This window comes from Leuciscus leuciscus (assembly GCF_965113295.1).
Source record: "Leuciscus leuciscus genome assembly, chromosome: 16".
Taxonomy (NCBI): Eukaryota; Metazoa; Chordata; class Actinopteri; order Cypriniformes; family Leuciscidae; genus Leuciscus; species Leuciscus leuciscus.
Genome location: NC_138740.1, coordinates 15563977 through 15582647, shown reverse-complemented (window position 1 = coordinate 15582647; position 18671 = coordinate 15563977). Strand labels below are relative to the sequence as shown.

The following is an 18671-nucleotide window of genomic DNA, read 5'->3' as shown; positions in this document are numbered from 1 at the left end:
ACAACATGAAATTAGCAAATATTAACCAAACACATCATTTACGTCTTTAATATGTAGTTCAAATTCATCACAACATAAAAGAACGAACATTTACGACATAGCCTAGTAGGAGGTCATTCCTCATTAGTCCAACTGTTCAGTCCTCGGGTTTACACCAGATGACGCGGTAAATTCGAAGTCGGCCAGTAGGCGGACAGACGCAGGAGCTGCTCTCAACAAACACCCCTCCCTCCCTCTCTCCCACCCTCTCTCCCACCAGACAGACTGGGGCAAAACAAGCCATCCTCCAGCCAGCAGGCGACGGGAGCAGGGAGAAACATGGACAGCCGGAGTAACACAGATGTCTTCCCTCCGACAGAGACAGTGAGCGTGAGGTTCTTCCATCGAATATTCCCTTACTTCACGAGGAGGACAGTATAAAGTAATGCGCATACTAAATCCAGTCGAAAGATGAAATGCTTCTCCCGGTACCTGCCTTACATCTTCAGACCACCGAGCAGCCTCCTCTCCTCCAGCTGTCACACTGAGGGTAAGTCACTGTTCTCGCTTCACACTGACAGCATGTGAGTGGAGATGATGCACTGTTTAAAGTGCAAGCAATAGAGTGTTCTCAATACATAACTAGATGTTTGTTGATATTGGATCGGATGACGTTAGGAACGCGGGCTGTGTCTAAAAACGTAGCGAGCAATCTACCTAGACAACATTTTGGGTCACTGTAGGGGCGTTCGCGTCTACATGCATGATGCCCTTAGACACAGTGCTAGTCTAGGTAGGCAGTCTTGTAGATTTTGGAACACACACTGCAAGTACTGAGTAAAACTAATGAAAAAGGCATATTCAATACAGTGCAAAATGTTTTCTAAATTAACTGGTTTTATTGTAGTAGAAAAAATTCTCAAGGTAGCAGCTCACACTTTACATTACAGTTCTAATGTCAGAGTGTGTTTACTTGATTAAGTATTGAGTAAAAGTAATGTGTGCACTGTAAAGTATTTTGACATTTACATTTATGCATGTGGCAGACGTTTTTATCCAAAGAAACTTGAATTGAAACTAACTAAACCCATGACTTTGCCGTTGCTAGTGAACATAATGCAGTGCAATACAATGATGATTGATACATGTACAAATAAATATTCCTCAAAAGCCTGATGTATCATATTTGATACATACACTTAAAAAAATTTTTTCTAAAAATTAAATAAAAACGATGCATGGATAAACAAAGTGTTACCAAGTTCTTATGTTTACATTAACGCTTTCACAGCAAAAAGACGTGTACCGCGACCTGAAGGTGGATATTTTTAGAATTATATTAAATTAAATTAAATTATACTAAAAAGTATAAATCAGACGACAGAAGGCATACATGTAGATTATGTGCAACAGGTTTTTTCAGCACAGTTTTGATCAGGTTCATCATTTAGAGTCCTTGAAGTTCATGCATCAAATATGATACAGGCTTTACATCTAAATTGAATATATTTCAGAACTATTATTTAATAATGAATATGATGAATCAGTCTGTTTATTATAGCTTGCCCTGTAGCACTTTAGCAGTTTTACTGCTGATATTTACTCCATAGAGTCTCAATGTATAGCCTATGTGGATACGTTTATCTCCATCTCAATGGAGACTGTATGCCACACTCTCAGGCTTTTTTTAAAGAATGTAAATCGCAGGTCCGAATTAACTAAACTTTACAGTACTGTGCAAAAGTCTTAGGCATGTTAATATCTGATCTCACCATCGTCGAGTCCGTCTGTGATTACATGAAGAAACAGAAAAAACGGAGACAAACTAAATCCAGAAGAACTGCGGGAACGTCTCCAAGATGCTTGAAGAAACCTTCCTGCAAAGCTACAGAACTGTGAAAAGTACTGGCACTCGTGTTAAAATGCTGTAAAGTGAGAATGCTTTCAAAAATAAAATCACAAATTGAATTTATTTATGATTTAACTTCTATTAACTAATTCAAATCAATATATGGTGTAACGCCCCTTTGTGGTTAAAATGGCTTTGGGCACACTTGCGCATAGTTTTTCAGGTAGCTTTGCAGGAAGGTTTCTTCAAGCATCTTGGAGACGTTCCCGCAGTTCTTGTGGATTTAGTCTCAGTTTTTTCTGTTTCTTCATGTAATCACAGACGGACTCGATGATGGTGAGATCAGATCATACCGGCTGTTGTCAGACTCAGACTCCTTGTGCATACACAAATCTCACTGGATTTCTGATATTTCTATTGAAATCCTCTTTTTTTGTTGACATCCAAAGCAGCTTTAGACTAGATCTTATTCTCAAGTACATCTACATGTAAATCTTTTAGCAGATAATCTTATGCTGAGTGACATTATACTGCATAACAGAAAATTCTATAATCTAACTTTAAATTAATTTAATTGCATAATGTTTTTTAAACTTTAGGTAAAAAAAAACCCAGTTTACCTTGCATGCACGTTTCCTCACTATTTATTGATTGATTGATTTATACAAATGTTTTTTAATAAATATAATTTAATACATTTATAATATTTATATTTATAATTTATAATTCAACATTATTACACACACACACACACACACACACACACACACACACACACACACACACACACACACACACACACACACACACACACACACACACACACACACACACACACACACACACACACACACACACTTATAGAAGAACAAAGTTGCATTTTCAATAATGCAGTCTGGATCATATTAACTTCATACCTCTTCTGTTACCTATATATAGGACAGTATGAACCTATGGGGGAAATACCTCTTTTCAAACCTTGCTGGTGCAGCAGTAGAGGTACTAATAGACAAACCTCTATAGGGCCCTGTAACAATAAGTGTTGAGTTTCTGCCCGGAAAGAGATATTTCATTACAAGCCCAGCTCCAATAACAACCTCCTGTAGCCAACATATTGGACATTCAATACCATTCAACACCTGCAGCTACACATCCTTTTCTCCCATCCTCTTCCTTTCACTTGCTGTCTTTCATTTTCCTTTGATTCCGCTTTCATCCAGAAGATGTAAACACTGGGCTATCATTACATGCTGCACTGTGGTTCTTCAGAGTCTTGTGAAAGATTTCCGTTGGCTGTCTGTCTTCATGCATGATTCTGTACTCTCATCTCCTGCTGTCTCCATCTGTGTCTGCTGCCCAGGCCGGATCAATTGGATCTTAAAAGGTTACAGTTGCCTTGCTGGCAGTGTATACGTAATCGTGTTACCAGTGCCCAGGAGTTAAAGTTTTACAGTAAAGTTACATTGTGCTTGTGAAATAATTAAAAAAGGATTCCATGTAAATGTCAACCTTAAAATACTTATGCCGATCACATGCTTGACTACAGTACTGCGAGTAGATAGTTTGTGCAAACTGATTGATTTTCAGTGGCTAAAATTTAGGTTCATGCCTAATCAATCGTATTGTCTAATTGTTGTTAATGAAGGCTAAACAAAAACAGAAATCTATGAGTTCTAACATTTAAAAATGATGACTTTCAAATATAATATTAAAAACTTTGATCCTAAAAACTTTTTGTTTCATATCAGTATGACAATATTGGCCTTAAAAGCAATTCAAATTGAATAGAAAAAAATAGGTACCTAACTCTAGCTGACAGAACAATAGGGAACCTATGTGTCCTGGTGGATTTTTTTTTTTTACTATTTTTAATTGAATAACTAAAGACTAGTTTATTTTTGCTGCATGACTTCACTAAGAATTTGCCGGTTACAGCTCATCACTTTAATGGGAAAATTTAATGGGAGTATTTTTAAATGGGTCATCGGATGCCCATTTTCCACAAGTTGGTATGATTCTTTAGGGTCTTCATGTAAAGTTTGTAACATACTTTGGTTAAAATTCCTCAATGGTTGTGTAAAACATAATCCTTCTTACCTCCTCAAAAACAGCTCTGTTCACAGCGACCTGTTTCGGTGCATGTCTCTTTAAATGATAATGAGCAACTGCTCACCCCACCCCTCTCGTCCGTGGGGCGTCGACACATGACACATAAAGTGCTGCATTGGCAGACAGTATACATACAGTCGGCATCTACTCATAGTTGGGGGCGTGGCGAGGGTGGAGTCGGCATGGGGGAAAACACTGCGAACATCGTGTGTATTTGAATGACAAAAATGTGGTATTGTGAGTCATTGACGCCTGCCGACCGGCAACGGTACATTGTAAAATTAATTGCAATAGGTTATGATAGCCCTTATTTAATTAAAAACTGGGTCAATGACCCAACCAAATGGCCGGAGGTGTCGTTTCCTGACATATTTTGTGATCTGGTTGAATCTCAAGACATCGCGGCAGCTGTAGCGGTAACATTAGCCTATAACTCAATCAACTTATGTTGCATACTATAACTCCATAAAACTTTGTCACTTACCAATTGTACGTATGCTTCACTCCAAACTATTAATCCTTTTGTAAAACGGTGATGATCAGTAGTACGAAGTTGCCGAGGGACTGTGCTGACAGTTATCCCTAAAGTCCTCTAGTAACTCACAGACTGCAGTCTACTCCATAGGTTCACGGCTCGCTTCATGACCCTTCAGCTGATAACGCTAATGTGAATGAGACATCCCTTATGAAAAACAACTATAGGAATCTTGTAGTATTTTGGGACAAAATATTATAGTAATCCTATAGGAATACTATAGTATTTTGGGACATACTATATAAGTACTATAGAGGTATTACAGAACATCACATAAGTATTATACACTACTATAGAAATCTTATAGGATTACTATAGTTCTTTTTCGTTAGGGATGTAGACAAAACTAGCCCACCACTGCCTAATACGAGTTTAACACCCACTACTATATCACACAGGGATCTACTCACACAGTCATCTCAAAAAAGAAAGCTCAAAAGCCATTTTGTCCTCATTTCCGGTTCTGTGTGTTTATTAGGAAGGATGTAGAACATCAATTCATAATTTGTTTGTTTATTGGCGGTACAGAAAACGACACAGCAACTCTTTGGCATGATTGCCCCGTGTATTTCAATGAGCGCCAAGGCAATGTTTTCCCCCACGGGCTAAATTCACATCACGTGACGGGGCGTTCCCGGGGGCGTTCCCAGACCAACCGTCTGTATCTATACAAATGGCTGAGGGCGGAAATATGCTAATATGGGACAGTCCGTCAGTGGTCGTGGGCGGAGCATGAGCAATATGACATCATATTGCTCAGAAAATCCAAACGGCTTGATTATTGAGAGTGTTTAGGCTTTTTGAGGATAAAAAAAGAGTGAATGAATTTTTTTCATTGTATGGTGGTTGTGGCCACACACTGCAAAGACACATTTACATGCAAACACCATATAAAAGTGAATTTTGCATCCGATGACCCATTTAACACCCAAACAACACACTTTAATTTGATGATTTTATATATAAAAAAGGTTAATCATACAGCATTTGTCACGTTTGGTGGCTGTGGTAAACGTACAGCAACAGAGAATAAAAACAAACAGTCTTTAATAATAAATCCAAAAGGGGAAACACGCACAAGAATCACAAGGAGTAGCACAACCACATAACACTAAGGGTATATTTACACGACAATAGCTGTGTTTCCATCAACTTGTCAATCGAATTATCTGAAGTTCGGTAAAAGAAATCGTGCGTAATGACGTCACATGCTGTTTTGCGATCAAATTGGTATATCGAATTGATTTGAGACATTTTAAGGTGTTTCCATTCATTTTCGCACTGAATCGCACAACATTCAAGCAAACATTTGCGAACAAGTTTTGCTAGACAAAATGGATCGCGCCATCTACCAACAAATGATCAATATTGCACAAGTTGTAATAGTGCAGAGTCCTGCACGGGTCCATTTTTGGAGACCCGCCCCCGCCCGTACCCGCAAAGTTCAGCACCAGATCTGACCCGTGCCCGCGATAAATCGCACACAAGCTAAAATCATTCCATTTAAAGTGCTTTATTTTTTATCTCGCACCTCTCTCAACATCACAATAGCCTCATGAATGGGCTAATGAGCGCCAAAGTGCGCTTTGTTTTGGGCCATTCAAGTAGCCTAGGCCATCAGTTCCCAACAGGGGGGTCGAGGCCCACAAGGGGGCCTCAACGAGCTCTGTGGGGGGTCGCGTCATATTTTGAAAAGTTTTGAGCAATTTGCATTAAATAAAAGTCCTTCACTTTTTTCTGTTAAAAATGTATATAATGAGCGAGTTCATCATGAATCCATTTTCCAAACCGTGTTTTTGTCTTATCCTGAATCACTATGGTACACCTATAATAAGTGATTACATTGGGACTATTTTACCCTGGTTCGGATCTCTGCCGCTGCGGAGTAGCCCAGTACCTGCGTGACTCGTCATAGACGCACACAGAGAGATAAGTAGTTCCGGCTACAATGTTCTTCCGAAAGAAGCATTATTCTGTTAATAAACGCAAGTTTATTATCGCTCGCTATAGCGCCAAAAGCCTAAAAAATAAAGCCTCACATTGATAAAGCCTCACAAATAACATGCAAGTATTGAGGCCCCAGACAGAAGTCATTTAGTAATAGCCTATATTCATTCTTTTTTTTCCTACACACAAGTGTGAATACTGATATTTTTGTTATTGCATTTAAAATAGGGCAAATTTATAGGCTACTCCTAGGCTTACATTTTTAAATTACAAAGGGCCTACTAATGTTATTGTATTTTCAATATTATAGGCTATTATTTGTGCATAAACATATCTGTTTATAGTAAACATACCGTTTGTTTGAAAACAACATATTTTGTCATCCTTGCTGCAAGCTTACAAGAGCGATAATATCATTAAATGTGAAGGGGGGCCCTAAAATATTTTCTTGGGAAAAAGGGGGTCTCAGACAAAAAAAGGTTGGGAACCACTGGCCTAGGCCACCTCCAGTTCACGCGCGGGCGCCTCTCCGTGTCCTGATTATTGCCTGCTATATTTAGCTCTTATTTATTAAATCCAGGAAAATGGTTGATTAAACATTGGTTAAAATTAAGATACAATTAATACAAAACGAAATTCACTTTAAAGAAAGTCTTTCTACAAAAACAAACTTAATAAAGTGGTCAAAATCATATCTGCCCACTCCATTTGTCTCCCGATATTCGGGATCATCTTATCTTATTCATGCTTTTTTCACTTTTCATATAATCAAAATGAAATTTTAAACATATATATATATATATATATTATTTTATTTAAACATGAATATGAAACTAAATCGTTTTTTTAATGACTGGGCTACAACACATAGGCTTATTAGCCTGCCCTACAATCATTGAATATTATTTTGCTTGATTGACGGATTTTTATTTAAAAGAAAGAGCGTAGCCTACACAATACTTAGGCCTACTAAAATATAATTAATATTATTTTATTGCATTTGTATTAGTTGTTTTGAAGAGTAAAAAAAAAAAAAAAAAAAAATCGGTCGATCTTAACGCAAGTTTACAACCGGCCAGTCGGTCGGACTAAAAGGGAAAAAAAATTAATTGGGTCGGTCCTAAATTGACAGGATCGGTCGGGTAACGGCAAACAAGAATATTTTTAAGGATGCCCAAAACACATATTTGTGAATGTGTAATGACAATTTAGACATACAAATATTGCACATATTTTTCATCCGCTACCCACCCGCAAGGAGTTCATTATCCGCCCGCATCCCCGCCTGTGAAGTTTAGGAATGTCACAATCCACCCGTTTTAGCCACTTTTATGCGGGTACCCGACCCATTGCAGGACTCTAGGTGCTTATGTGACAGCTGATAGCGACATTATTTGACTATTATGGCATTTCTTAGATTTTTGCTATAATAGCCGTTTTATTTTTCTGTTAAATTAACTTCAAAAAGTATCTCGTCTCCTCGTTTGTCCACTTTGTTGAAACCGGCCATGTGTGCAAACCAGACAGTATATAATGGGTGCAAACTGGGCGGAAATTAACTAAAACAACTTCTTTTGTGGCGGGTTGTACCCATAAAATGACCTAAAACTTAATCGCAATCCATTATTTATTCGGCAAATAACGTTTCCATCAGCGTTTATCGCATAAACCGTACATCGATCAAGATAAAATCCGATGAGACCGACCGTATTTCATTTTAGTCGATATTCAAGAAATTCAATTGAATTTTACTGTTTCCATAAGGCATTTTTCATTCGATATCACATAATTCGGATAAAAACATGTTGATGGAAACATAGCTAATGATGCACTAAAAATGGAAATGTTTTTACTTTGTGTTTTTTGCGTAAAGTCGATAACGTTGTCAAAATGATCCCCATTCACACGGATCAGCGAAAATTATTAAAAGTGCTGTCTTATAGATATTTGGAATCTCAGATAACCTCACTTCTTTTCAAAAATCTCAACAACAGTTGTTGTCCTATGGACTTATTATTGCAAAGAAACTAATACTAAAGTTTTGGAAGAACATCAAAGTCCCTACTGTTAAATTTTGGTTGGATGAAATGGTAAGGTTATTACATCTGGAAAAAAGTTTTTCTTTTTTCTTTATTAAACAGACTGGATCAGTTTGATAAGATTTGGTTTCCCCTTCTCCATTACCTTGATAGTGTAGTTTAAGGGCTAAGTGTGTAGCATTGGCTGTCCCATTAGTGTGATATGACTTAAGTCCCTAGAGTGGGGTGGGTGGTAATGGGAACTGTACTGTCTTTTTTGTTCATTGTGTTTTGTTTTTTGTTTAGTTTTTTTCTATTTTATTATTATTATTATTTTGTTTCTTCCTTATGTTTATGATGAGGAATCAATAAAAGCGATGTAACAATGATTGTCAAATTATTGGATTCCCTAATAAAAACATTTTAAACTCAAAAGGAGTTGGCCTGGCATGTATAAATGCTGTTGTCGTGTTCAGGAACGGCCAAATCGCATAAAAAGTTTTCTGTTTTTAGTTGAAACCGGTTTTGTGTAAACGGCCCCTAAGGCGACACGGAACCATGAACATAGGAAACAAAACGAGACCGCTATTGTCTCCGTGTAAACTACAAAAATGTTAATTTGTGAAAATAGACATGCGCATGAGTATTACGTGTTCAGTCTAAAGGAGCAACGTTTTTTTCTTTTTACAAAGTGACATCACCAGCTACTGGAGTAAATATAAATACAGCATTTTTAGTTGTTTTCGTGGATCCGTGTGAATGGGGATCATTTTGACTATGTTGTCATCTGTATGTGAAAAACGCAAAAGAAAAACTCTTCCATTTGTACCTCATTGTAGTGTAAATGTACCCCAAGGGCTTAAATACATAGGGAGTAATCAACGTAACAGTGAACAGGTGTGGAACTCAAATCAACAACCAAAGTAACAATATTCTTATCAATCACATTTTTGAGATAGGGGAATTGTTAGTATCAGGCTTTGGGATGGTGTTGAGTTTCAAACAACACTATCAAATTATAATGATTTCATTATAAGATATGATCTGATTTCAGATGTACTGTAGTTAATGGTTAGGGTATGGGAAAGTGTTTAGTAAGTGTACCGTAAGTTGCTTTGTATAAAAGCATCTGCTAATTGCCACTTACACAGTGGTCACAAAGCATCCTACATTTGTGTAGAAGCAGAATATAGAGGTTATTGCATTGATCCAGCCCAGAGTGAATGCACATTATACATATTACCAGCAATTGCTGATCACAAATGCCTGGAAAAACACTTGTGTGTTTATGAGAGAGTGGATGTAAATGGAGTGCAGGGATGTAAGAGAGAACAGGGAGAATGTATGAAATCGAGCTTGCATTTACATAATTGTGTAGAGAGTATGAGAAAGGCAGGCAATCAGCATAAGCAGTGTGGACGTTTTTAGACTGTACGTGAGATGTGAAGTAAAAAGCAGAGTTGACTTGACAAGATGAGGGGATGAAAAGTATCAATCAGAATGAAGGAACAAGATTAAGATAGTAAGACTTTGGAAACAGAGAAAAGGCACAGACTTTGAAACAGTGGTGGACGAAGTACACATACCATTGAGTTAAAGTAGAGATACCCAAGGTGAAATATTACTCAAGTAAAAGTAGAAGTGCTGCCTTTAAACATTCACTTGAGTAAAAGTACAAAAGTATTTGCCTTCAAATGTACTCAAGTATCCAAGTACTATGATTTTTTTTTATGGCTATAATGTCCTATTATCATTTTTGCCACAAGACTTTTGCTTAACTCAGTCTACGTGAAGACTCTAATGTTACTTTTGCCACACCAATCTATTAATTTAAATGACATTATATTCAGCATAGGCTTAGTTAGATCTCAGTCTTTGGAAGCTGAACTTTTGAAACAATCTCTGTAATCAAGGAGCACTCCACTCCACCAGTCAACTGTTTTAGCATCATACATGCACCAATGCAAAATGTTCTTATAATGTAATCATTATGGTCCCAACTTGTAATAATTACTTTAATTAGCTCATTGTTTCCTACTTTAAATTAATACATGATGTAAGCTAATAACAGCATGATTTGGATTATCTTAGAACTGTACATTTCTGACATAGATAACTTGGACACAATCTCTGATAACAGATCCCTCCAAATTGTAATGTAGACACATACTTTGTTCTGTAAAGCTGCTTTGAAACTATATGTATTGTGAAAAACGCTAATACAAATAAATGTGAATTGAATACGCTGCATGTAAAACAAGTCAAAATAGAATTTATATTCCAACATAAAATGTTAACATCTATTGATTGCCATCTCACGAAAAGCGATACGGCTAACTTGGATCACATGTGCCTTGATAACCAAACCCACAGCCTTTATGCCATTACATTTCATTCAGAGTTGGGCAACAGTCAATCACTGTTTGTGGCTATATAGAAATAAATGAAAATGGCGTAAACTGAATCATACCTGTCGCGCAATTGTCCGTGACTTCTCTCATGAAACAGCATTTTTTTGGTGTAAACTCTAAAAATGGATCAATCCGAAATGAATGTTTAAGAGCAAATATGTGAAAGATTGAAGATTTAAGACTAATTGAAGATGAGCCGATGGACTGTCAATTCATTAAATTATAAGCTAATCCTCACAAAAGCGGCTTATTCAGTGTAGTGATGCCTCTCCTCCATTGACATCCATTAAAAAAAACTCTGAAGTGTTAGCAGGCATTACGCTTTTTCTGGCTAAGGTCGCAGGCTTGCCTTCAAGTGGCTTTGCTTGGAGTCTTTACTAACGAGGTGATGAGTTGAATTAGGTGTTTTTGATTAGGGAGACATCGAGACTGTGGAGTGCTGGAGGTACTCCAGAACCAGGGTTGGGAACCACTGCATTATGCCTCCTACAGACTGTGCGATTTCGAAAAAAAGAATAAATTTTTGGATTTTGGGGGGTCCCCGACAAATATATTTTAACATTAAAAATGATTGTGAAAATTATAGGTCTTTAGTGACGTTTTATATTTATAACAGTAATTAATTTATTTCCTAGCGCGAGGCAGCAATCAGGGCAGCTAGCCGAGTGACTTCCTATACAGTGTCACAGATTGTTGTTGTGATGCTCACAAAGAGTGAAATCCTGAATCAAAGTGCTTCGATTATGTTTATCTCCATAATTGCTTATAGTAAAATATTAGGAGTTCGAGTTCCTATATCAAAAGTTGCATTAACTAGATACCCAGTGTAATGATTAGAAGAGTACGTTTGTCAACGTTTCTTGCTAGCTGTATGTGTATGAAGCCAAATGATCTGCCAGCTAACAGCAGACTATGGAAGCTTGTTTCCGCCATAGAGTGAAAAATAAAAAAGGTAATTGCGACTTTTTAATCTCACAATTCTGACTTTGTTTTCTCACAATTGCGAGTTTACATCTCACAATTCTTTTTATCTCAGAATTAGGCTACGTGATATGAAGTCGCAATTGCAGGTTATAAAGTCAGAATTGCGTGATATAAAGTCGCAATTGTGTGTTATTAAGTAAAAATTGCGTGATATAAAGTCGCAATTGCAGGTTATAAAGTCAGAATTATGAGATATAAACTCGCAATTGCGAGAAATATAGGCCTACTTGAAATTCGGACTTTTTTTTACCTCGCAATTCGGACTTTATAATACGCAATTGGGAGATATAAAGTCAGAATTGCGTGTTATAAAGTCAGAATTGTGAGATATAAACTATTCTGAAAAAAAAAAATGAAAAAAAAAAATCAGTCTTTTTTTCCCTTAGAATTGGACTTTATATATCACAATTGTTGAGAAAAGATGTCAGAATTGCGAGATATAAACTCGCAATTATGTGTTATAAAGTCAGAGTTGCGAGATATAAAGTCAGAATTGCGAGATATAAAGTCAGAATAGCGAGATATAAAGTCAGAATTGCGTGAAATAAAGTTGCAATTATGTGTTATAAAGTCAGAATTGCGTGATATAGCCTAAAGTCGCAATTGCGAGAAAAAAAGTCAGAATTCTGACTTTATAAGACGCAATTGCGACTTTATATCTCGCAATTCTGAGAAATAAAGTCAGAATTGCGAGATGTAAACTCGCAATTGTGAGATAAAAAGTAGCAATTATCTTTTAAAATGTTTTACTCTGTGGCGGAAACAAGCTTCCATAGCAGACCTAGCAGCTAGACTAGTTATTCAAAGCTAGCATAATAACTTACTTGTCCAGTCAGTGATTACGAAAGATAACCAGGACTTAATTCAAGTCTGTGAGTTGATTAAAGTGAATGTGATTTGAGCATGAATGACTATATACATGAGAGCTTGGTAAGCTATCTAGGAAGCTAATATTATTTTTCTTAATTTAGAATCCTGCATCATGGAGAGAAAAAGAGGAAAAAGAACTTGTAACTTTGTTGCTCCAGAGTTAGAGGTTTACCTGTTAGATTATAGCCACTTCTCCAGACACCACTACAATACTGGGCCTAGCCAAAACCATGAAAAAACATCCCAAGACCATTATCCCACCTTCAACATTGGTCCATATAATTTTGCCTACAGTATATAGTGTAGCAAGGTAGTCTTCAGAATTTGTTATAATTTAATAATTAAATGTTAGGGTCATTTCAAACCCTGTCGGCAATCCTATAAGATGTGTACCAGGCATTAGGTACTAGGCATCTTTGACAGCTACTGTTTGAGCTGCTGAATGCTTGATTCCTCACCATGCTGTGCAAGTCTTGATTTTGAAAGTTTCACAGTCGCAGAAACGGAGAAAGATATTTCTGACAGACATAATGTAAGTCAAATGAATATATGAGAAGCATAAGAGAGTTATCACAGAAAATATTAAAGTTGGGTTATGAAAGATTTTTTTCACCTTATTCTGAAGAAAAGTTTTGCTTGCCCATGCAAAACACGCTCCCGCATTTCTAAAAAAGTAAAAAGTAATAAAAAAAGCTATAAAGTTGTAAAGTAATAAAGTAACCTTTCTAATCTAATTTAAAATTAAAATGCAATATTTCTTGCAATTATTTCCTTTTTTCCCCATCAGCAGCTATTGTTTCCATTGAAGAACATGTACAGTTCTTGAAACCTCCCAGTTTCTGTGAATTCTCTCAGAAAACTATTCAGCAGATATACCAAAACATTTTTTTTTATTTAAACAATATAACTTTTGTTATGTTGAGATTGTGAACCTACTTAATTCATGAACCTACTGGAAAATAATAATGCATTTAAGCTGTGAGTTTGAGTTTTGTATAAAATGGTACTCAGGGGTGAATTTGTCCCAGTGTGAGCAATACAAGTCACAGTAACCAGGTCAGCAAAAAGAGCTCTTGATTCAGCCGAGTTGTATTTGAACAGCTAGGTTATTAAATAAAGAAACACATTTCCCTCAGGGGCTGTATGAGGAACATTGAACTTTCACAACGAAGTAAATCCTCTATTACTTTATAAGCCCTTCTGTGTCAATACTGGCTTTGAGAGAGAAAGAGGCAGAGTAGAGAGACAAGTAAAAAAAGAATATCATTAATTAATTCATATTTTATAACGCAATGTGTCTCGGATTTTATATATATAAAAATTTGTGTTCCGAAGATGAACGAAGGTCTTACGGGTTTGGAACAACACAACATTTTTGGGTGAACTAACCCTTTAAGCTAATCGGAAATCGGAAAGTATTGTTTTTTTAAACAACACATTAAATGCATTTATAAGAATGTGGAGCACTGTGTAAAGCTTCAGAACAGAATTCTGGTGCTTTTGTGAGCTATTAGTATCTGTTAGCTCAGCCTTCTTAGCCTCATTGGGCTTTCAATGGTACAATAAAAGCAGAAAAGTTTAGACAGCCCCATTTTCTCTATATTGTTGCACGCTTTGAGAGGTTTGACTGAAGCCCTCATGATGGTATAAGACAGTCAGCAGTGCTTGACTGGTTCTTGCCCCCAAAGGATTGCTATTGTTGCTATTGAGGCACACTTTTAAAAGATGGTTTCATTTACACAGAGACCTAAAGTTGCGTTTTCATTGAGCATGAAGTGAAGTTGTGCCACACACCTGTCACATTATGCACACTTCTTTCACAGCTATGTGACACCATTGTGCCATTCCATCAGTTCCAGTGTTTGTGCATTAATGCTAATATAGGATTCATGTTAAAATTACAACGGTTGACAGTGAAATGTTGACAAGTCTTGATAAAGCTGTGAAATACGGAATAGGGGTGTAAATGTGGGTCAAGAGAAGTGAGCATGAGCGAATCAAGGGATTTGGCCTGCATGTAGATGTGCATCTGGCTGGCATTATATATGCATGAGGAAGTGGCAACTGAAGAAGGACAGATGTGTTGAAAACAGTTACAGATTTACACTTGCCGTCAAGAGTTTTGATTTGTATACTGTAGCTCAACAGGCAATTTGTACAACTTTATAACAAGGTCTAGCAATGCTGCCTTCAAGCTCGTTCAACTGCTCATTAATCCAAATATCTAATTAACCAGTCACATCATGGCAGCAACTCAATGCATTTAGGCATGTAGACATGGTCAACGTGGCATGGTTGTTTGTGCGAGACTGGCTGTTCTGGGTATTTCAGAAACTACTGATCTTCTGGGATTTTCATGCACAACCATCTGGGTTTAGAGAGAATGGTCAGAAAAAGAGTAAATATCCAGTGAGCGGCAGTTCAGTGAGTGAAAATGCCTCGTTGATGACAGAAATCAGAGGAGAATGGCCAGACTGGTTCGAGCTGATAGAAAGGCAACAGTAACTCAAATAACCACTCCTTACAACCGAGGTCTGCAGAAGAGCATCTCTGAACAAACAACACATCAAACCTTGGCTAAACTGAGGCTACAATTCGAACGGGCTTACCAAAAATTGGACAGTAGAAGATTGGAAAAATGTTGCCTGGTCTGATGAGTCTCGATTTCTGCTGCAACATTCAGATGGTAGGGTCAGAATTTGGCGTAAACAACATGAAAGCATGGATCCATCCTACCAGGTATCAACATTTCAGGCTGCTGGCGGTGTTATAATGGTGTGGGGAAGATTTTCTTGGCACACTTTGGCCCCTTAGTACCAATTGAGCATCGATTAAACGCCACAACCTACCTGAGAATTGTTGCTGACCGTGTTCATCCCTTTATAACCACAGTGTATCCACCTTCTGATGGCTAATTCAACAGAATAACATGCCATGTCACAAAGCTCAAATCATCTCAAACTGGTTTCTTGAACATGGCAATGAGTTCACTAATCTCAAACGCCCTCCACAGTCACCAGATCTCAATCCAATAGAGAATCTTTGGGATGTGGTGGAACGAGAGATTTGCGTCATTGATTTGCACCCGACAAATCTGCAGCAACTGTGTGATGATATCATGTCAATATTGACCAAAATCTCTGAGGAATGTTTCCTGCACCTTGTTGAATGTATGCCATGAAGAATTAAAAGAAGTTCTGAAGACAAAAAGGGGTCCGACCCGATACTAAGGTGCATGTACCTAGAAATTGGCCAGTGAGTGTATATTGTATTCTGCCAGACCCAGACTTTGAATCTGAATCTGTAAGATTCAATCTTGAATCTTGAATCTTACACTATTAAACTCCCTCGTCAAATGAATAATTATTACATAAACAATAGTAAGCTAAACCAGTTGTAAAAAACTAAACGCATAAAGAGACAACGGTGTTGGTAAAGAGCCTGAGATAAAATTTGAAACGTGATGTGTAGAAAACAATGAAAAATCAAGATAAATATCACTTGTGAACAGAATATTTGTATGTAAATAATTTCCAAATGTACTAAATTATACTTTTATTCCAATCATTTTTATTTTTTGGAGAGAAATTCAGAAGAAAAAAAACATACTTCTCCAATGATGCATGTATGTTAACATGCTCCAATGATGCATAATTAAATACACTATTGAGTGGGTGAAATACACTTTTGAGAGGGAGAAATGTATATTTTAAGATTTTAAAATTGTAGAGTCAACATTCACAATTTAAACTGAAGTATAACCCATTTCCACCATGTTTTTTAATAGCTGCCAACACAACGTTTAATAAGATTCAGTTAGCACAGTGTGTGGTCTTTCACATTCAAATTACTCATGTGTTCCCTTAGATACGACTTTATTATAGTGCTGTTTTATTCAGCTATACCACAAAGCTAAGTGCTTCAATGAATGCAAGAGCAATGTACTGAACATTGGTACAGGCAGTGCATTCGCTAAAATCCATAAAGAGGACGCGCTTGGCTCCCATTGCACATTACCTCAACTGAACATGCAAGTATGCAGGTAATTGCTGTAAATGGGCTCTTTTATACTTTCATTGTTTGTTGCTGTGCGTAATTGTCTCTCCTGTAGGGAGATGGCATTTCATGTTTCTAAGTATAAATGTTCTATGCAATTTTCCCTCATGTCTGCAATTTCTTGTGATTGATCCCCATCTCTGTCTTATTTAAGTGCATCTGATACATTTGATCCGTTCATGCATTCCCCATTTATTTGAAATAGATGTTTTTCAGTAACAGTGTAGAAGTCTTTACTGTCACTTGATCAATGTAATGCGTCCTTGCTGATTAAAAGTATTAATTTCTTTGAAAAAAACTTTTTTCAACGGTAGTGTGCCATGCAAGGAAGAATGATATTATTATTTTTTTACGTGTGCATCAATACATTTACCAATACACATTTGTATTAGAAAGACCACACGTCGCTGAATCACAGTTTTGAAACGATTGAACTGATTTATGGAAATTAAACTTCTCCAACTCCTAAACACATCCATAAATCCATGTATGTTTTATAACTCTGAACAACAGAATGTATCCATAATCTTTTTTTTGCCATTTTCATTTGACTGTAAATCTACCACAGTTATTATACTCTGTGTTTAATGAGATCCATCAATAACTGAACCTCACAGCAGTAGTCCTCCTCACTTGCTCATTTTAGATGCCCATTTCCTGCTCAGCTCTTCCAAGAAAACCATATATGCAAGTAAGTCATTTATGGTAATCAAGTTTGTAACACATTAAAACGTCTTTGCTAGATAGATAGAGATCAGTAAATGTCACAAGCATTAGTGCATTACAATGTAATCAGCCTGTACATCATATCTATAAACAAATGTAATGTTTAAAGTTGGTCAGAAGGGGGCGCTAGTTGAAAAGTGTTGTAACTGTTGAGAAGGCTGTGATGGACAGCAGTGTGTGAAGCCAGGTGGTCTTGTTTCCGCATCACTGCCTCTGTCCTGTACTCCCGTCATTTTAGGCCTGAATAAACATTGGGACTGCCAGATCTCTGACACGCTAGAAGATGTGAATGAGACTTTGTGTGTATGTGTATGTGTGTGTGTCCATGTGCGTTGTGTGTACGTGGCATCATTTCCTCTGTATCTGACAGCACATATGGTCATTGTTATTCTTACTAAATGACAAAATCCAAACAGCGCCCGCTGAAGCAATGCTATCAGCTCAGCCCAAAATGCAGCCAGACTATTCCCAGTCATCCATAGATACATTCATGGTGTGTAATCATAGTCGTAATCAATTGGAATAAGCCCCCAAACATCTAGACCTGAAGATTGTAAAGGTCACCTTTTTACTATTTAAAGTAATTATTGACCCGAAAAATTGTCTTCGTTTCTTGGTGGAACAGAAAGGGAGATGTTTAGCGGAATGTTTACACATCTCTTTTCCATATGAAAGTGGATCGGGACCATCTGTGAGTAAATTATGAAAAAATGTCATTAAAGAAATATATTTAAACGGTCTATTTGAGCTCCATCTTCATGTGACTTGTATATAATTTATCATTTCTGTATACAATACTAACATAAACCATCAAATCATGAAATTATATTAATTAAACATGGAAATATCATTGAAGAGGTAACTTTATATATTTTAATATTAATTAAACTTATCATGCATTTTTTATATATGCAGCCTGCTCTATCATTATTAAAACTACATTGTTTTTCACTATATAATGTTTTTGAAAGAAGTCTCTTATGCTCACCAAGCCTGCATTTATTTGATCAAAAAATACAGGAACATTTGTTTAGTATAAATGATTTAAAATAACTTTTCTATTTTTATATATTTTAAAATATAATGTATTCCTGTGATGCAAAGCTGAATTTCAGGCATAATTTCTCCAGTCTTCAGTGTCACATGATCCTTCAGAAATCATTCTAATGTGCTGATTTGGTGATCAA

The 18671-nt window shown here is 36.7% G+C and overlaps 1 protein-coding gene and 1 long non-coding RNA gene across 2 annotated transcripts in view; both read left to right on the top strand.

The window, feature by feature from the left end:
• Window positions 1–288: 288 nt before the first annotated feature.
• Window positions 289–18671, top strand: part of ppp2r2bb (protein phosphatase 2, regulatory subunit B, beta b) — a 73291-nt gene continuing 54908 nt past the window's right edge. The window contains exon 1 of the mRNA XM_082141858.1: window positions 289–529. Coding sequence (XP_081997984.1) covers window positions 451–529 — 79 coding nt within the window. The 5' untranslated portion in view covers window positions 289–450. The remainder of the gene's footprint in view (window positions 530–18671) is intronic.
• On the top strand, window positions 5672–7209 carry LOC309478288. Its single transcript, XR_014198925.1, has 2 exons — window positions 5672–6085; window positions 6919–7209. It is a non-coding gene; the product is annotated as an uncharacterized lncRNA (long non-coding RNA).